A 17372-nucleotide genomic window follows, 5' to 3' on the forward strand; every position below is an offset into this window, starting at 1 on the left:
TAGGGGGCAGTATTGACACGGCTGGATAAAAAACATACCCGATTTAATCTGGTTACCACTCCTACCCAGTAACTAGAATATGCATATACTTATTACATATGGATAGAAAACACCCTAAAGTTTCTAAAACTGTTTGAATGGTGTCTGTGAGTATAAGAGAACTCAAATGGCAGGTCAAAACCTGAGAGATTCCTTTACAGGAAGTGGCCTGTCTGACCATTTCTTGAACTTCTTTTCCATCTCTATCTTTTACTAAGGATCTCTGCTCTAACGTGACACTTCCCACGTCGTCCATAGGCGCTCAGAGCCCGGGAAAAAACAGAATGTCGTCATTCCAGCCCCAGGCTGAAACACATTATCGCCTTTCTCAAGTGGCCGATCAAGGGACTCTGGGCTTATGCGCGTGACCCGACCGCCCCCGCCTTTGTGATTTTTTTTCCTCTGTTTGCCGAAAAGGAGATTCCCTGTCGGAATATTATCGCTTTTCTACGAGAAAAATGGCGTAAAAATTTATTTTAAACAGCGGTTGACATGCTTCGAAGTACGGTAATGGAATATTTAGAATTTTATTGTCACGAATTGCGCCATGCGCGCGACACTTCTTTACCATTTCGGATAGTGTCTGGAACGCATCGAACAAAACGCCGCTATTCGGATATAACGATGGATTATTTTGGACCAAACCAACATTTGTTATTGAAGTAGCAGTCCTGGGTGTGCATTCTGACGAAGACAACAAAAGGTAATCAAACTTTTATAATAGTAAATATGATTATGGTGAGTGCTAAACTTGCCGGGTGTCTAAATAGCGAGCCCGTGATGCCTGGGCTATGTACTTAGAATATTGCAAAATGTGCTTTCACCAAAAAGCTATTTTAAAATCGGACATATCGAGTGCATAGAGGAGGTCTGTATCTATAATTCTTAAAATAATTGTTATGCTTTTTGTGAACGTTTATCGTGAGTAATTTAGTAAAATGTTAGCGAATTCCCCGGAAGTTTGCGGGGGGGGTATGCTAGTTCTGAACGTCACATGCTAATGTAAAAAGCTGGTTTTTGATATAAATATGAACTTGATTGAACAAAACATGCATGTATTGTATAACATAATGTCCTAGGGTTGTCATCTGATGAAGATCATCAAAGGTGAGTGCTGCATTTAGCTGTCTTCTGGGTTTTGGTGACATTATATGCTGGCTTGAAAAATGGGTGTCTGATTATTTCTGTCTTGGTACTCTGCTGACATAATCTAATGTTTTGCTTTCGTTGTAAAGCCTTTTTGAAATCGGACAGTGTGGTTAGATTAACGAGAGTCTTGTCTTTAAATAGCTGTAAAATAGTCATATGTTTGAGAAATTGAAGTAATAGGATTTTTAAGGTTTTGAAAATCGCGCCACAGGCTGCAAGTGGCGTCCCACCTAGCCCATAGAGGCTAGTCTTTGGTATGTACGTAGCCTGTTATTAGTCGTTTTTGTTTATTGTTTTTCCCGTGGATACTTTGCTCTTATATATTAAAAAGATGAGTATCTACATTTCACCTGCTGCAGTTTGGTCTCTTCAACATGGCTGGAATTATGACAGAACCACCCACCACAACAAGACCAAGCAGCGGAAAAGGGAGCAGGACGCTGAATATATGGACTATTCTGAGGAAATAGACTTCGACATGGACACTCATGAGAAATGGACTTGGGAACAGATTCTGGCCGGAGAGGGCCCGTGGAGAAAGGCTGGTGAGGACCGGGAACGCTACCGGGGTACACGACTGGCGAGGAAGCCAGAGAGGCACCCCCAATAATTTTTTTTGGGGGGGCACACGGGTAGTTTGGCTAGGCCTAGGAAGAACCATAAGCCAGCTACCCGTGAGTACACGGAGGAGCGTATGGAGTGGAGGGTGCCGTGTTTCGCTGAGGTGCGCACTATCTCGCCCATACGCACGCACAGTCCGGTGCGCGCCATTCCAGCCCCTCGCAGATGCCGTGCTAGAGTGGGCATCCAGCCTGGTAGGAGGATGCCTGCGCAGCGCGTCTGGTCGCCGGTACGCCTCCTAGGACCAGGCTACCCTACTCCCGCTCTACGCACGACAACCATCAGGCCCCTGCACAGCCCAGTTCGCCCTGTACCAGCACCCCGCTCGTACAGGGCTGTTAGTTCCATCCAGCCAGGACGGGTTGTGCGTGTCTAGGGTGCGTGTCTTCAGCCTGGTACCACCTCTACCAGCCCCACGCACCAGGCTTCCAGTGCGTCGGCCCAGCCTCAAGAGCCCGGCACCAGTGTGCAGTCCAGAGTATCCGGCACCAGTGTGCAGTCCAGAGTATCCGGCACTAGTGTGCAGTCCAGAGTATCCGGCACCAGTGTGCAGTCTAGAGTATCCGGCAACAGTGTCTAGTCCGGAACCGTGGGAGACTGCCTGCGACCCGGAACCAAAGGGGTCTGCCTGTGACCCGGAACCGAGGGGGCCTGCCTGTAACCCGGAACCGAGGGGGTCTGCCTGCGACCCGGAACAAGAGGGAGTCTGCCTGCGACCCGGAACCGAGGGAGTCTGCCTGCGACCTGGAACCGAAGGAGTCTGCCTGCGACCCGGAACCGAAGGGGTCTGCCTGCGACCCGGAACCGAGGGAGTCTGCCTGCGACCCGGAACCGAGGGAGTCTACCTGCGACTCAGAACTGAATGTGACTGACTGTGTATTGAATGAGTCTGCCTACAGCGTGGAAATGAAGGAACCTGCTCACGATCCACAACGGATTGAGTCTGTCTACGACACGGACCCCAATGAGTTTGCCTACAACCTGGAGGGCAGGAGGCCGGAACCAGAGCCACCTCCAGGATAGGTGGGTTGGGGAGGGAGGGTGTAGCACAGTGCCGTGGGTGGTTGTGCTAACACTGCTAGTCTTTGGTATGTACGTAGCCTGTTATTAGTCGTTTTTGTTTATTGTTTTTCCCGTGGATACTTTGCTCTTATATATTAAAAAGATGAGTATCTACATTTCACCTGCTGCAGTTTGGTCTCTTCAACACGGCTGGAATTATGACACTCTTCATTGTAATCAGAGGGCTAATATCAATAATATGCATGCCAGTCTCTCATGGCTAAGAGTTAAGGAAAGACTGACTGCATTGATTCTTGTTTTTATAAGAAACATTAATGTCTTGGAAATTCCAAATGGTTTGCATAGTCAACTTACACACGGCACTGACACACACACTTACCCCACCAGACATGCCACCAAGGTATTTTCTCCAGGTCAAGAACAAATTAAAGGAAACGTACAGTATTATACAGAGCCATGATTGCATAGAACTCCCTTCCATCTCATATAGCAAGTGAACTGCAAACCTGCCTTCAATAAACAAATAAAGCAACACCTCACGACACAATGCCTCTCCCCCATGTGATCTACTTGTTGTGTGTATGTACTGACATGTATGTGTAACAAACACACACACACTACATGTTAATGTTTTTAAAATGTATGTCAATTGTAAAGTATTTTGTTTATAATGTATTTTTTTGTAATTTCGGACCCCTGTAAGACTAGCTGTTGCCATTGGCTAATGGGGATCTGAATAAAATCAACAAAATATAATAATAATAATAATAATAATATCGACTCAGTTACGGGGCGTTGTTATTTCTGCTAAAGACTGTGACAAGACAAGCTTGAATTCAAAATCTGAACGTCTACACCTGGGTGAGTCACTTGAACTACCTTCAGCCACAGACACTAGAAGCCTGTGTGAGTCACTTGGACTACCTTCAGCCACAGACACTAGAAGCCTGTGTGAGTCACTTGGACTACCTTCAGCCACAGACACTAGAAGCCTAGGTGAGTCACTTGGACTACCTTCAGCCACAGACACTAGAAGCCTGGGTGAGTCACTTGGACTACCTTCAGCCACAGACACTAGAAGCCTGGGTGAGTCACTTGGACTACCTTCAGCCACAGACACTAGAAGCCTGGGTGAGTCACTTGGACTACCTTCAGCCACAGACACTAGAAGCCTGGGTGAGTCACTTGGACTACCTTCAGCCACAGACACTAGAAGCCTGGGTGAGTCACTTGGACTACCTTCAGCCACAGACACTAGAAGCCTGGGTGAGTCACTTGGACTACCTTCAGCCACAGACACTAGAAGCCTGGGTGAGTCACTTGGACTACCTTCAGCCACAGACACTAGAAGCCTGGGTGAGTCACTTGGACTACCTTCAGCCACAGACACTAGAAGCCTGGGTGAGTCACTTGGACTACCTTCAGCCACAGACACTAGAAGCCTGGGTGAGTCACTTGGACTACCATCAGCCACAGACACTAGAAGCCTGGGAGAGTTTTTGAAAACATCCAAATGATTTTCCGGCCAGTGGTACTTCAAACCTCTTTGACACATGTTTGTGGGTGGTAAAAAGTACACAACATCATCGGCAATAGTGGAATATTCTAAATGCTTTCTTGGCAGCCTGAAGGAAAACAGTGGAAGGTGAACAAGCATTCATAACACCTAAAATAAACCTTAAATTGTTGGTGTTTTATGTGTGAGCAATTATATTCTGGTAGCTATATATTTTTATAATGTCAACAGTGAAGTACCACATCTTAGAAAACATTTGCAAAACATCTTAACGTATTTGTTTTTGCTTATTACTAAGGTCAATCATTTTTCTTGACAATATGACCTGACCAGGAAAATCTCTGAATCCATAGTTTTTCCTGGACTGGTCATTTGATAATAACACTTTTTGGACTCATCATACTTTGCAGGCTAATGATTTCCTTTCATTTTTCAAAGGTTACTTACAAGTCACCATACAGACGTTTACAAGTACTGTATTCATGATTCAGTTTTCTATTTGTTATTTGACTATTTTCTCAGGGAGATCTTCCCCGAGGGTCTGCCTCCATCCTATGTGTTTGTGGCCACGGTCCGCCTCAAGGGTTCAGCCAAACAGGACAAGTTTGACCTGTTGAGAATCCTTTCTAAAGATGGCGTCACCCAGGCAGCAGTGACACTGAACGGAGTGGACAAGTCTGTCACTTTCACGACCACCAGCACCACCAATGAGGAGCAGCTGGTCACCTTTAATGTGCAGGGCATTGGGGTTAGTATCTTTGTGTACTTGTGTACATTTTTGTTTACATGTATACATATTTGCACATGAACAACGTAGACCTCTACTACTGTCATAGCCAGAATGGAATACTTTTTTTAAAGAGCATACTGTATACCACACACAGGAGGTTGGTGACACCTTAATTGGGGAGAACGGGCTCGTGGTAATGACAGCGGAATGGTATCAAATACATCAAACACATGGTTTCCAGGTGTTTGATGCCATTCCATTTCCTCTGTTCCAGCCATTATTATGAGCAGCTCTCCTCTCAGTAGTCTCCACTGATACCACAGTATACTGAAAACACTATATCAGACTTTTCAAAGCCAGGACTTATTCCTGGTCAGATGACATTATCAGGAAACACACCGTATCCTAACTGTGATCTTGTACAGTGGTGATGGTAGGCATACATTCAGCTGGCGTCGGAATGTAGTCTGTCAATCATCATGAATATAACCCTCCTATTTCTGATTATTTTAATGGACTGGATTGCAGTTTAGACTCCAACGCGTTCTCCATTCAGAACAACATGCAACGTTAATTAATGTGGATGCCATGTCTAAAGACCACGGAACAGTTGCTTTTTCTGTTTTCCTTTTGGCAGCTTTGTGTTCAAAGAGAGCGTGCCACGGAAAAGCGGGATGGTGCCATAAGTACCTCCATGGCACTGCTCACCACTCTGATTGGCAGCATTGGCAACCTGTCTAGAAGCCACAAGTACTCCTACTCCTAGATTTAGCTATTATAACTAAGAGTACACTTTAACATTTACACTGGCAATGTGGACACATATGTTCAGTTTCATGGCCACTAGTGAGAAACATGTGATTTAGGCCCACAATTTGTGGTATGGATGCAACCGCAAGTGAATTAGAGCCCTATGGTATTATGGACGTTACATCCGCTCTGTGTCCCTATCGTTCTGATTGACCCTTTTGGGCCACCATCCGTTACAGAGTTTCTTTGATGAAGGCTGGCACCAGCTGAAGCTGCTCGTGAGGCCCCGGCAAGTAACCGGTTTCCTGGACGATGAGGAGATCCAGGAAGTGGCGCTACTGGAGCCGGTGGAGCCAATCTACATCAACGGCAAGACGCAGGTCGCCAAGAAGTTCGGGGCGGAGACCACAGTCCCTGTGAGTAGAAGGAACAGTGTTTTTTCTACGGCAAATTGGCAAGGGATGTGACTATAAGCTTACTACTGCTCCAGTATAATTACTTAGGTTGGCACTGTATATTTACTGGGGCCTTACGTGGGTCGTGCACGGCTCTCACAAAGCATTTGACGAAAGCATTTAGCAGATGTGGTTTTCTATGTTGGACTAAAGTGAAATAGGACCATTGCATTTGGATGAACAATGGGTGAAATTGTTGGATGTAGTCTCTTTCATAATTTCAGTGTTGCCTGACTTGTTTTCCTTTCTTTTTTGAACCGCCTTTTTTAGGTGGAGATACAGAAACTGCGCCTTTATTGTGACCCTCATCAAAGCGAGAGAGAGACAGCCTGTGAAATCTACTCTGTGGTGAGGCACACATTCCAATGTGGGGAAAATCTGTTAATTTCCCCAACCACTCGCAAACCCTTACTTATGTAATGTTATTATGACCTATGGAGAAAATGTAATAGCATCTCGAGAAAGAAGTTGTAAAGTGCAGTTTGAAGTGCAGTTTACATAAACTGGGTATATGGGTACAGTGAAATATTTTTTCTCTTTTTCTTTCACAGGATGATGAGAGGGTGAGTGAGGACTTGTTGTCTCTGCTCTTTTTAACCATTTATTGTCTGCATTAGAGTGTCACTGACTTCAGTGTGTATCTGTCCCAGTGTCCCCTGGACCGTGAGCCCACAGTGGAGGAAGTGGAGTGTGACTGTGCTAACGGCAGCCCAGGACCACCTGGCCCTCCTGGACCTATGGTACAGTACAGCATCACCCGCTCCGGGGGTTACCCTCTCCAACACACATACAGTATACCAAGACACACGCTCTCTCTGCCCCTCTCTCCATCTCATTCTGTCTGTCTGCTTCCTGGGTGTCGTTGTTAAAGAAAATGGCATCTGATAGATTGGTTAGTCTCCTCCCCTCAGGTAGCTTTGACACCAGAGCTTAAAACGTTTCAATTATCAGCGACAGGCACTGCAACTGCATCCTGTGTGATTTATTACATTGGGTCCATTCTAGAAGTGTGTCGGCAGGAATCACTGTCGATCATCAATCATTAGACGGACCATTCGTTATTACTGCAGTATTTATTTGGACAATCTTTCATTCAAAACAATGCAAGTTAGAAAAGAAAGGGAGAAATCACTCCAACAATGTTTTTTTCTGATCCTCCTGAGTATATCCCACTTGCGAAGCATGATCAATCACGCATTCATGTTTGTTGTGGAGCCCGTGAAGTTTTTAATGCCATTGTGACTGGCTGTACAGGGTCTCCGAGGCGAGATAGGAAGAGCAGGACCACCAGGCCCTGACGGTAAGCCTGTGAGTACACATCAACGTCTCATATCGTCTTTATATTGCATGAAAACAACAGTACCCATCTCCCATCACACCTACCTCCCACAGATGTTGGTAGACGTTTTGGGGAACTTTTTGACCTATCATTTGACATAACGGAACAGAGAATCACAGATAGACTACATTATACTGACCCTGTGATTGCTTGTTTTCCTCCATGCCTGCCTTTTTGTTTGGTCTAGGGAAACCAGGGTGAGCCTGGTGGGTCTGGAGAACCTGGGTTTCCTGGCGAGACGGTGAGCTTTCTTGACAGTCTAACACTGCTTACTGTAACACTTGTAACACTCAGGAATAATGTATTATTAAATATGAATAGTACCGTTTTTTTTATCAAACCGTTATGGTTGTTATGCTAACAGTTAGCATATCCATTCAGTTTAATGTGGTCTGTGCAGGAATCAAACCCACCACAATAGTAGCCAGTGTTACCAACACCATGGCAGCAACCACTGCTCTGAAAGCTCTGAGGAAGGCCCAGAGGCCAACACCTAAAAAAATGATGCTAGGAAGAGCAGCGTGCGACTGTCTCTTTTTTTAGCAACCGCTGCAGTGCCATTAATATATGTTTAATAGCATGATACATCTATTAAATCTGAGAGACATACAATAGAAGTGTTTGTTTCTTATTTCTTCCTGACCCACACAGGGTGAATTGGGCCAACTAGGACCCAGCGGGGCTCCAGGTCTGACAGGTGGCAAAGTAAGCTCCTCCTCCTCTGTGTAGATGTGCGTGGTTTGGATTTAAATATTAGGGTTTGAGTTTTGCATAACACTCTAACATGCTCCAACTTTGTGTCCATGAAGGGCGAGAGAGGGGATCCAGGACTGCCGGGGAAACCGGGCCCGCCAGGACCAAAGGTGAGACTCCCAACCTGACTTTCACCCACTGTGCCAGGGGACGAGAGGAGCCAACCGGCCCACACCACCACCACCACAGCCCTGTCTGAAGCACCACAATGGTGCTCTGTATACCAGTCTTGTTCTGTCTGTTCTGGACTGGTGTTTTAAGAGGGTTTAAACAGATGGTCAGGTTCAATGGAAACAACACAGTCTAACTGCGTTGAAGTGCAGGCCCTTTGAGACCAGATGGGGAGGAAATGGAGGGATTTATTTTCACATGTAGCATATCAAAACCTTCAGAAAATGGGCAGAGCAAAAAGAGTCAACACTGTAATACACTACAGATGCCAAGAGTAGTTAGATTCTTCATCAATGCCTCACTGTGCGTTGTTAAAATATTGTCTTTTGTATTCAAGGGTCCTGCCACCTCACAATTAAACCTTGGCTCTGTTGGAATGCCAGGGAAAACGGTAAGGGAGGAAGAGTTTGGGCCTGGGTCTCCAGACCTTTTCATAACAATAGATCTATAATATCTGATGAACCGAAACTGTGCCTGTAACAACATGTCTTCTCCATTGTCCATATAGGGACTTCCAGGTGAGAGAGGACAAACCGGACCTCCGGGTGAGATTGGACCAATGGTACGATCTGGTTTTGATTCTTTGTTTATCTATGATCATCATCTGACCAATATGGTCGTTTGTCATAATCTTTGGCAGTCTGTCAGTTTCGGGAACCTGGCTTCTTAGTTTGATCTTGTTTAAAGCTCCCATGTCTACATAGCTGCTGATAAAATAGTATTTGTTGCCCGCTTCTACACCCTAGAGGACTACAATGATTCTTATTTAAGTCCTTCACAAAAAACTGCAAATCTTCAACTCAATCCCCATTACTAACAGGTGAGGGCTTCCAGTGTACGTCTCATCTCATAAGATGCTCAAAGTGACAGAACTAATAACTACCAGGCACTGCATGAGTAAATCAAATCAAATCAAATTTTATTGGTCACATACACATGTTTAGCAGATGTTATTGCGGGTGTAGCAAAATGCTTGTGTTTTCAGCTCCAACAGTGCCTAACAAGTAATATCTAACAATTTCACAACAAATACCTAATACACACAAATCTATAGTAAAGGAATGGAATTAAGAATATATAAATATATGAATGAGCAACGTCAGAGCGGCATAGACTAAGATACAGTAGATAGTATAGAATACAGTATATACATATGAGATGAGTAATGCAAAATATGTAAACATTATTCAAGTGATTAGTGTTCCATTATTGAAGTGGCCAGTGATTTTGTAACGATCGTCGTCGGGTGACGAGGAAGCGGACCAAAACGCAGCTGGGAGCGAACACATGTTTATTCTTTACACTGAATTAAACACGTACACAAAATCAAGAAAATGCCGATACGTTACTTGCTCAAAAACAAAGCTCCTTTTCCCCCACCAACAGCGTGGGGGAAAAGGAACTTAAATGTGATCCCAATCAGAGACAACTAGCGACAGCTGTCTCCCGGCGCACCAAACTTAAGTCTATTAGGGGGGGGGACCCGGGTGGGCGCCTCACCCTCGGTGGAGGCTCTGGCCCCGGGCGTGTTCTTTCCCCCGCCTCCACCTTAGCCCTACCCCTCTGGCCCGGACTGGACCACTGTGGAGCGGCATGCTCAGGCTCTGGAGCGGAGCCGTCGACCGGAACAGGATTGGGCTCCGGTGGACCGGACACGGGCCGTGCCGGTCTGGAAACACGCACCACTGGCTTGGTGCGGGCAGCAGGAACGGGCCGGGCCGGACTGGGAACACGCACCACTGGCTTGGTGCGGGGAGCAGGAACGGGCCGGGCCGGACTGGAGACACGCACCGTGGGCTTGGTGCGGGGAACAGGAACGGGCCGGACAGGACTATGAACACGCACCACTGGATTGGTGGGGGGAGCAGGAACGGGCCGGGCCGGACTGGGGACACGCACCGCTGACTTGGTGCGGGGAGCAGGGACGGGCCGGGCCGGACTGGGAACACGCACCACTGGCTTGGTGCGGGGAGCAGGAACGGGCCGGGCCGGACTGGGGACACGCACCGCTGACTTGGTGCGGGGAGCAGGGACGGGCCGGGCCGGACTGGGAACACACACCACTGGCTTGGTGCGGGGAGCAGGAACGGGCCGGGCCGGACTGGGGACACGCACCACTGACTTGGTGCGGGGAGCAGGGACGGGCCGGGCCGGACTGGGAACACGCACCACTGGCTTGGTGCGGGGAGCAGGAACGGGCCGGGCCGGACTGGGGACACGCACCACTGACTTGGTGCGGGGAGCAGGGACGGGCCAGACAGGACTGTGAACACGCACTGGTGAACTGAAGCGTGGAGCCGGTTTAGCCACTCGTCCTGGCTGGATGCCCATCCTAGCACGGAATGTGCTGGGCATGTCCACCGGATGCACCGGGCTGTGCGGGCGCACTGGCGACACAGCGCGCAACTCCGCATACAATGGCTCCTCCTCCAGATCTTCCCTCAGCAGGTCCTCAATCAACCGCCTCATCTCCGTCTCCTCCTCCGCCGTCATCCCCCACGAGAGCAGTGGTCTGGGCTCTTCCTCTGCCCTTCCGGACCACCCCATCAGCCCCCCCCCAAAAAATTATTGGGGGTGTCTTCCGGGCCTCCTCGACCGCCGCCTGCGACTCCGTCCACCGGCTGGCATTACCTCCTCGACCTGGGAATCCTTTCGCCAGGGTCCTTTCCCCGACATGATCTCCTCCCAGGTCCAGAACTCCTTCCCCTCGCGAGCCCATCTCTCGCGCTCCTTATCCTCCCGCTGCTTGGTCCTGGTTTGGTGGGGTGTTCTGTAACGATCGTCGTCGGGTGACGAGGAAGCGGACCAAAACGCAGCTGGGAGCGAACACATGTTTATTCTTTACCCTGAATTAAACACGTACACAAAATCAAGAAAATGCCGATACGTTACTTGCTCAAAAACAAAGAGACAACACCCCACCAACAGCGTGGGGGAAAAGGAACTTAAATGTGATCCCAATCAGAGACAACTAGCGACAGCTGTCTCTGATTGGGAATCGACAGAACCCAACCTAGAAATAACCCACATAGAGCTAACACAAGGCTATAACCCCAAACATAGAAAACAAACCAAGGAAAATTACCCTACATGACACACCCTGACCCAAAATACCCGAGTTCACCTGGTCAGGGCGTGACAGATTTCAAATCTATGTATATAGGGCAGCAGCCTCTAAGGTGCTAGTGATGGCTGTTTAACAGTCTGATGGCCTTGAGATAGAAGCTTAATTTCAGTCTCTCGGTCCCAACTTTGATGCACCTGTACTGACCTCGCCTTCTGGATGATAGCGGGGTGAACAGGCAGTGGCTCGGGGGGTTGTTGTCCTTGATGAACTTTTTGGCCTTCCTGTGACATCAGGTGCTGTAGGTGTCCTGTAGGGCAGGGAGTTTGCCCCCGGTGATGCGTTGGGCAGACCGCACAACCCTATGGAGAGCCCTGCGGTTGTGGGCGGTGCAGTTGCTGTACCAGGTGTTGATACAGGCTGACAGGATGCTCTCAATTGTAGATCTGTAAAAGTTTGTGAGGGTTTTAGGTGCCACGCTAAATTTCTTCAGCCTCCTGTGGTTGACAAGGCGCTGTTGCACCTTCTTCACCACACTGTCTGTGTGGGTGGACCATTTCAGTTTGTCAGTGATGTGTACGCCCAGGAACTTGAAGCTTTTCCACCTTCTCCACTGCGGTCCCGTCGATGTGGATAGTGGGGTGCTCCCTCTGCTGTGTCCTGAAGTCTACAATCAGCTCCTTTGTTTTGTTAACATTGAGTGAGAGGTTCTTTTTCTGGCACCACACTCCCAGGGCCCTCATCTCCTCCCTGTAGGCTGTCTAGTCTTTGTTGGTAATCAAGCCTACTACTGTTGTGTCGTCTGCAAACTTGATGATTGAGTTGGAGGCGTGTGTGGCCACACAGTCATGGGTGAACAGGGTGTTCAGGAGGGGGCTGAGCACGTACCCTTGTGGGGCCCCTGTGTTGAGGATCAGCGAAGTGAATATGTCTGTAAACACTCCAGCCAGCTGGTCTCCGCATGCTCTGAGGACGCGGATAGAGATGCCGTCTCTGCCGGCAGCCTTGCGAGGGTTAACGCGGTTAAATGTCTTACGTCTGCCACGGAGAATGAGAGCCCACAGTCTTTGGTAGCTGGCCGCGTCGGTTTCACTGTGTTATCCTCAAAGCGGGCGAAAAAGGTGTTTATCTTACCCGGAAGCAAAACATCGGTGTCCGCAACGTGGCTGGTTTTCCCTTTGTAGTCCGTGATTATCTGTAGACTCTGCCACATATGTCTTGTGACTGAGCTATTGAATTGCGACTCCACTTTGTCTCTGTAGTGACGTTCTGCCTGTTTGATTGCCTGTTTGATTGTATTCGGCCAAATTCCCAGTCACCTTGCCATGGTTAAATGCGGTTTTGCGTGTATTCTGCCATCTATCCAAGGTTTCTGGTTTGGGTAGGTTTAAGAGGGCTAGTAAACTGTCATCCAAATCTCAGTACTTCTAATTCTCTCTCACTGCAGTGGTTCTGAGATGCACCTGACTGTGTAACCCACAACAGGTCTTTGACTCTGAAACAGTTTTGATTCCCAGGCTAGCCGTTCTTACCTTCACGGTGGAGACACCACAGTTCTTTTGTAATTCTCTCAGATATGGGAGAAAATGTAGGTTACAGCAGAGTGGGTTTGCTGCTTCCTCAGTCCTCTCTGTATGTCTATACACCAGACAGCCTGTTTGTAGTGGGAGTGGAGGGGCTAATTTCTGTAATTGTATTTGATTTGGGACATGAAGAGGGGGAATTTGGTATTGACCTGTTCTGCTCCATTTCCTCTAAAGAGGTCTTTATTTTCCTTACAGGGGGGACCAGGAGTGCAGGGCAAAGATGGACTGATTGGGCCGGTGGGACCAAAGGTAATTCCTATCCTATACTTCCTGCTCCATTAACAATGGGCGGATCTTAACTTGATTTTTGTTTATAGAGGCATAGGCAGTAATGAAAGGAAGCTAGACTCATTCTGTTTCTAGCTAGTTAACAGTGTAGTTCCTGTGTCATTACATGAAACAACATGCTATCCAAGCAACTACATTAACTACATGGTGGGTTTTCTATGATGTACAGTGTGAAAATATGAGGTACAGTAGGATCATATAGGATAATGTGCTCTGCACCAGATGCCAAGTGAATCATATTCTAATGCCTTCTTTGGCCTTAGATGGATGGCTGGGAATGCTGCTACTTTGATTGAAGTTCAATCCCATCAAGCCTCTCTTGGCATCATTTGATTCAATTAAGCGAAGGACACAGGTTTGACTTCATCTGAAGTACGTCAAGTTGTGAAATAAGTTAAATACAACACTGTGAATTTGCAAACAATGAAAGCATGAAGGCTCGCTGCGGAGATTCACTTTCGACCATTCTAGGAAATGAAGTTATGTGCATGTTATACCAATTGAATTCCAGCCACAAAGCAATTTGGCAGTTTTCCTGTTATTATAATGCAATTGCGACCCAAGAAACACTGTAGTTCCAACAGGCCCATCGGTCTGTGTGTGGGTTGAGCACTGCCTCAGTCATAACAAAAGGTTGTGTTCACACTTTGAGTTTCTAATGGGAACCACATGCAGGGTGCTACTGCACAGTTCCATTGACACAAAACAGAATTGCAGTCCGGTCACATAGTTAAACGCGTCCTATTAGACCCAAATGAGGCCTTTCACCAGAACTAAAGGACCAAAACACAGTGGTTAAAGACCCATGTCAGGGATGCGTTTCATCCTGAAAAGTGAAAAAAGTGTCTGATTGGGTCCTGTCCCCTGAATCGGCTTCATCTGTTCAAGCGATCATTGTACTGTTTAGGGATTCATTGGATTCATTATACTGTACATTCATCTATCTGGACTGGTAGATGTGTGGACCAGATCTAAGCCATGTAAACCACAACATGATCCTTTATCAATCATCTCTGATCTGTTTAGTTAGTGAAGGATTTGTAAACCAACAAGCTAGAAGCCTGTGATTGCCCTGGTCCTGGGACCAAGCGAACGTTCACTAGTGGTATTTTCTCAGACACTGCAAGAAAAATAAATAAAGTGCATTTCCCTTGATACTGTTGCAGGGAACATTGCACCGCCTAATGATTTACAGGAATCAATCCATCTGTATATACAGACAGACAGAAAGGGCTATTCTCATACAGTTGATTTAAACATGGAAATTCAAATCTGTTTATTGGATTAGTGACTCCTAACAAAGATTGTGTTTGGATGGAAAAGTCAGAAAGAGTGTTTCCCCCTCTACCTTTCAGCCCGATTGTAATGGTTGGTAAATGAATGAATCACAAGGCAGTGCAGATTCAGTGAGACAAATCTACGTAATGTTATTTGTGCTATACAGTCTGCTTTTCTAATGAATGAGAGAGACATTGTTGAACTGGGTTGTACAGATTGATTAATTCAGTTGTTGTACAGATTCATTCACTTCAACCCATCTGGACACAATCAGTGCACAATCTTGACTTGCAGTAAGTCATCACATTGAAATTATGATTTAGTGATCCTGGAAGTTGGTGTAATTATGTATAACTGTGTGTGTGATTTTTTTTTTGTGACACATGTTGGAGAACTATTGTAACAAACCAATGGCGTGATTCAATCAGTTAGTCTTGCTTTACACTGAGATCCACTGGTGAATTTGAAACACTGATAGTGCATATAAAATAGTGTGTGTGTGTGTGTGTGTGTGTGTGTGTGTGTGTGTGTGTGTGTGTGTGTGTGTGTGTGTGTGTGTGTGTGTGTGTGTGTGTGTGTGTGTGTGTGTGTGTGTGTGTGTGTGTGTGTGTCTTTCCAGTCTCAGGCAGTTTGAATGAGACATGCACTCACCCCCATTGACAGTTCAGGTGGCTGGGTCCTGGGTCCTGTCATGGGGGTGTTTCACATTACTGGCAGAGGGCCACCCCCCACTCAGCACTCAGTCCATGCCAAGCTATAGGCCTGTACCTGTCCTATACTCACAACCTCCTGTTAACAACATGTCTAGCTGCTGCACTGTAACACACTGCATGCCTGTGAGGTCATGGCTTTACCATTAGCCTGGCTTTTACCCAAAGACCTGCTTGCTCACTGACAGAGAGCACGCATGCCTTCTAAATGAATGTATAAAGTCAACCATGCAACCATTATTAGACATTTATTCGTGAATTTATGTTTTTAAGAACCTCTATGGGTTAGTTTTCATTTTACTATTAGCCCAAATCTATCTTTCTGGTGACATTAGGAATTGCACTGAAATTATACCCAATACTGAAATTGTACTACAATTATACCCACAAGAGGGAAGTGAAATCAATCAGCACAAAAAATCTAATGAATGGGATATGTCCACGAGTCTGCGTGGGTTGCATTGTGTGATATGTTTCATGACGGCTGGCTCGTTCTCAAGGTTTTTCCTCCAGTGAGAATGGCATGCAGGACAAGGTGACATATTTTCACTCCAACCATTTTTCCAGTGGACTCACAAACCTAGCAAAATATTTGCTCTGGTAGCACACATTAGAAGTGTGTTTGCTGTGTGTTACACTGTGTTGTGTTCTTTGGGTAAAAAGCAAGACTTTTTCTCAAACTTTGACAAGGCCATTTACTTCTCTGCAGTCTAAATATACCAAGGTGGGTGAGTTAGCAACACGGTATCCTGGGGCAGGGTGTGTATTGATTTTGGTTATGGTGTGATTATCACTGAGCTAAGAGACAGAAGAGACACTGACAGGGCCAGGTGAGAGCAAGGGACACTGGTGCCATAGCACTGGAGCATCACACAAACGGACTTGACTGGACAACCTGTTGTTATGCCTAATTCCATAACATCTAGATGGCAGGCAATTGTTGTAGGGTACCTAGGCGTTGGTGAAGGATGTTAGTCTTCACCCGGTAGCAAAACTTAACCTATGCCAATGTGACGACTTGGTTTTGAACGCAGGTTGTCTTTGTGCTTTAACATCGTGCTAACCCTATGAGCTAAAGCCTCTGCATCCCATCTGGGAGTTACAACAAGCCCCCAGGCAAGGTTACTAATTGGACAGTCATGGTTCACTGAACTACCTCTGCTACTCCAACATACCTCAGCAGGAATACAGTAGAAGACATTTAAGATATTGGCTTAGTTTTTACTATCTTCTCCTTTTTTTATTGGAGATTTCCGCTAGACCAATGTTTACAGAGGGCACCTCTAGACCTAGCTTCAGCAGTATATCTTCCCCTTATCGACCAGGATGGCAGATTTACTCCCTCTTTTGTCCCATCCCTTCTCGGGCCAGGGTCTCCGGATTCCAACAAACAGTTTAGCCTGCTTCATGGAAGTGCCATAGCCTAGGTACCAGTATGTTTAGCTAACATTCCACTCCTTGTACGCCATATCACAGAGGCAAAATGGACCGCACAAATCTGATGGGGCACAGCTTCATAAAATTCCTAGTAGTATTACAGAGAAATAACAAGAAAAAATGACTGGACCCAGACTAGATGTGCCCTGCATCTCATGATAAATTATGACAGTTGGCAGACCCAAAGTATCTTAGGGCCTGAAATAAATGCTATGTATTATCATTATCAGTAGTAGAAGTAGTTTCTCTGTCTAGTTTACTGGTTTAGAAACCTCCAGGAAAGTTGGTCTGAGATGAAAAAATATACAATAATAGAAATGGGACTCCGAAGGTCTTTAAAGTGTTTAAATATAATGCAAATATAAAAATATATATGCCATTAAGCAGATACTTTTAGCTAGGGGTAAAGGTGGGTTTTTACCCAGATCTTAAATCCATGAGCACTGGACCATCAGGAGGGGGA

The 17372-nt window shown here is 46.5% G+C and overlaps 1 protein-coding gene across 1 annotated transcript in view; it reads left to right on the plus strand.

Moving 5' to 3' along the window:
- Positions 1–17372, plus strand: part of si:dkey-225n22.4 (collagen alpha-1(XXI) chain) — a 54592-nt gene that overhangs the window by 13170 nt on the left and 24050 nt on the right. The window contains exons 6-17 of the mRNA XM_014181134.2: positions 4871–5096; positions 6068–6244; positions 6554–6631; positions 6835–6846; positions 6934–7023; positions 7538–7591; positions 7810–7863; positions 8274–8327; positions 8432–8485; positions 8884–8937; positions 9055–9108; positions 13392–13445. Coding sequence (XP_014036609.2) covers positions 4871–5096; positions 6068–6244; positions 6554–6631; positions 6835–6846; positions 6934–7023; positions 7538–7591; positions 7810–7863; positions 8274–8327; positions 8432–8485; positions 8884–8937; positions 9055–9108; positions 13392–13445 — 961 coding nt within the window. The remainder of the gene's footprint in view (positions 1–4870; positions 5097–6067; positions 6245–6553; positions 6632–6834; positions 6847–6933; positions 7024–7537; positions 7592–7809; positions 7864–8273; positions 8328–8431; positions 8486–8883; positions 8938–9054; positions 9109–13391; positions 13446–17372) is intronic.

The sequence above is a fragment of the Salmo salar genome, chromosome ssa29 (genome assembly GCF_905237065.1).
Source record: "Salmo salar chromosome ssa29, Ssal_v3.1, whole genome shotgun sequence".
Lineage (NCBI taxonomy): Eukaryota > Metazoa > Chordata > Actinopteri > Salmoniformes > Salmonidae > Salmo > Salmo salar.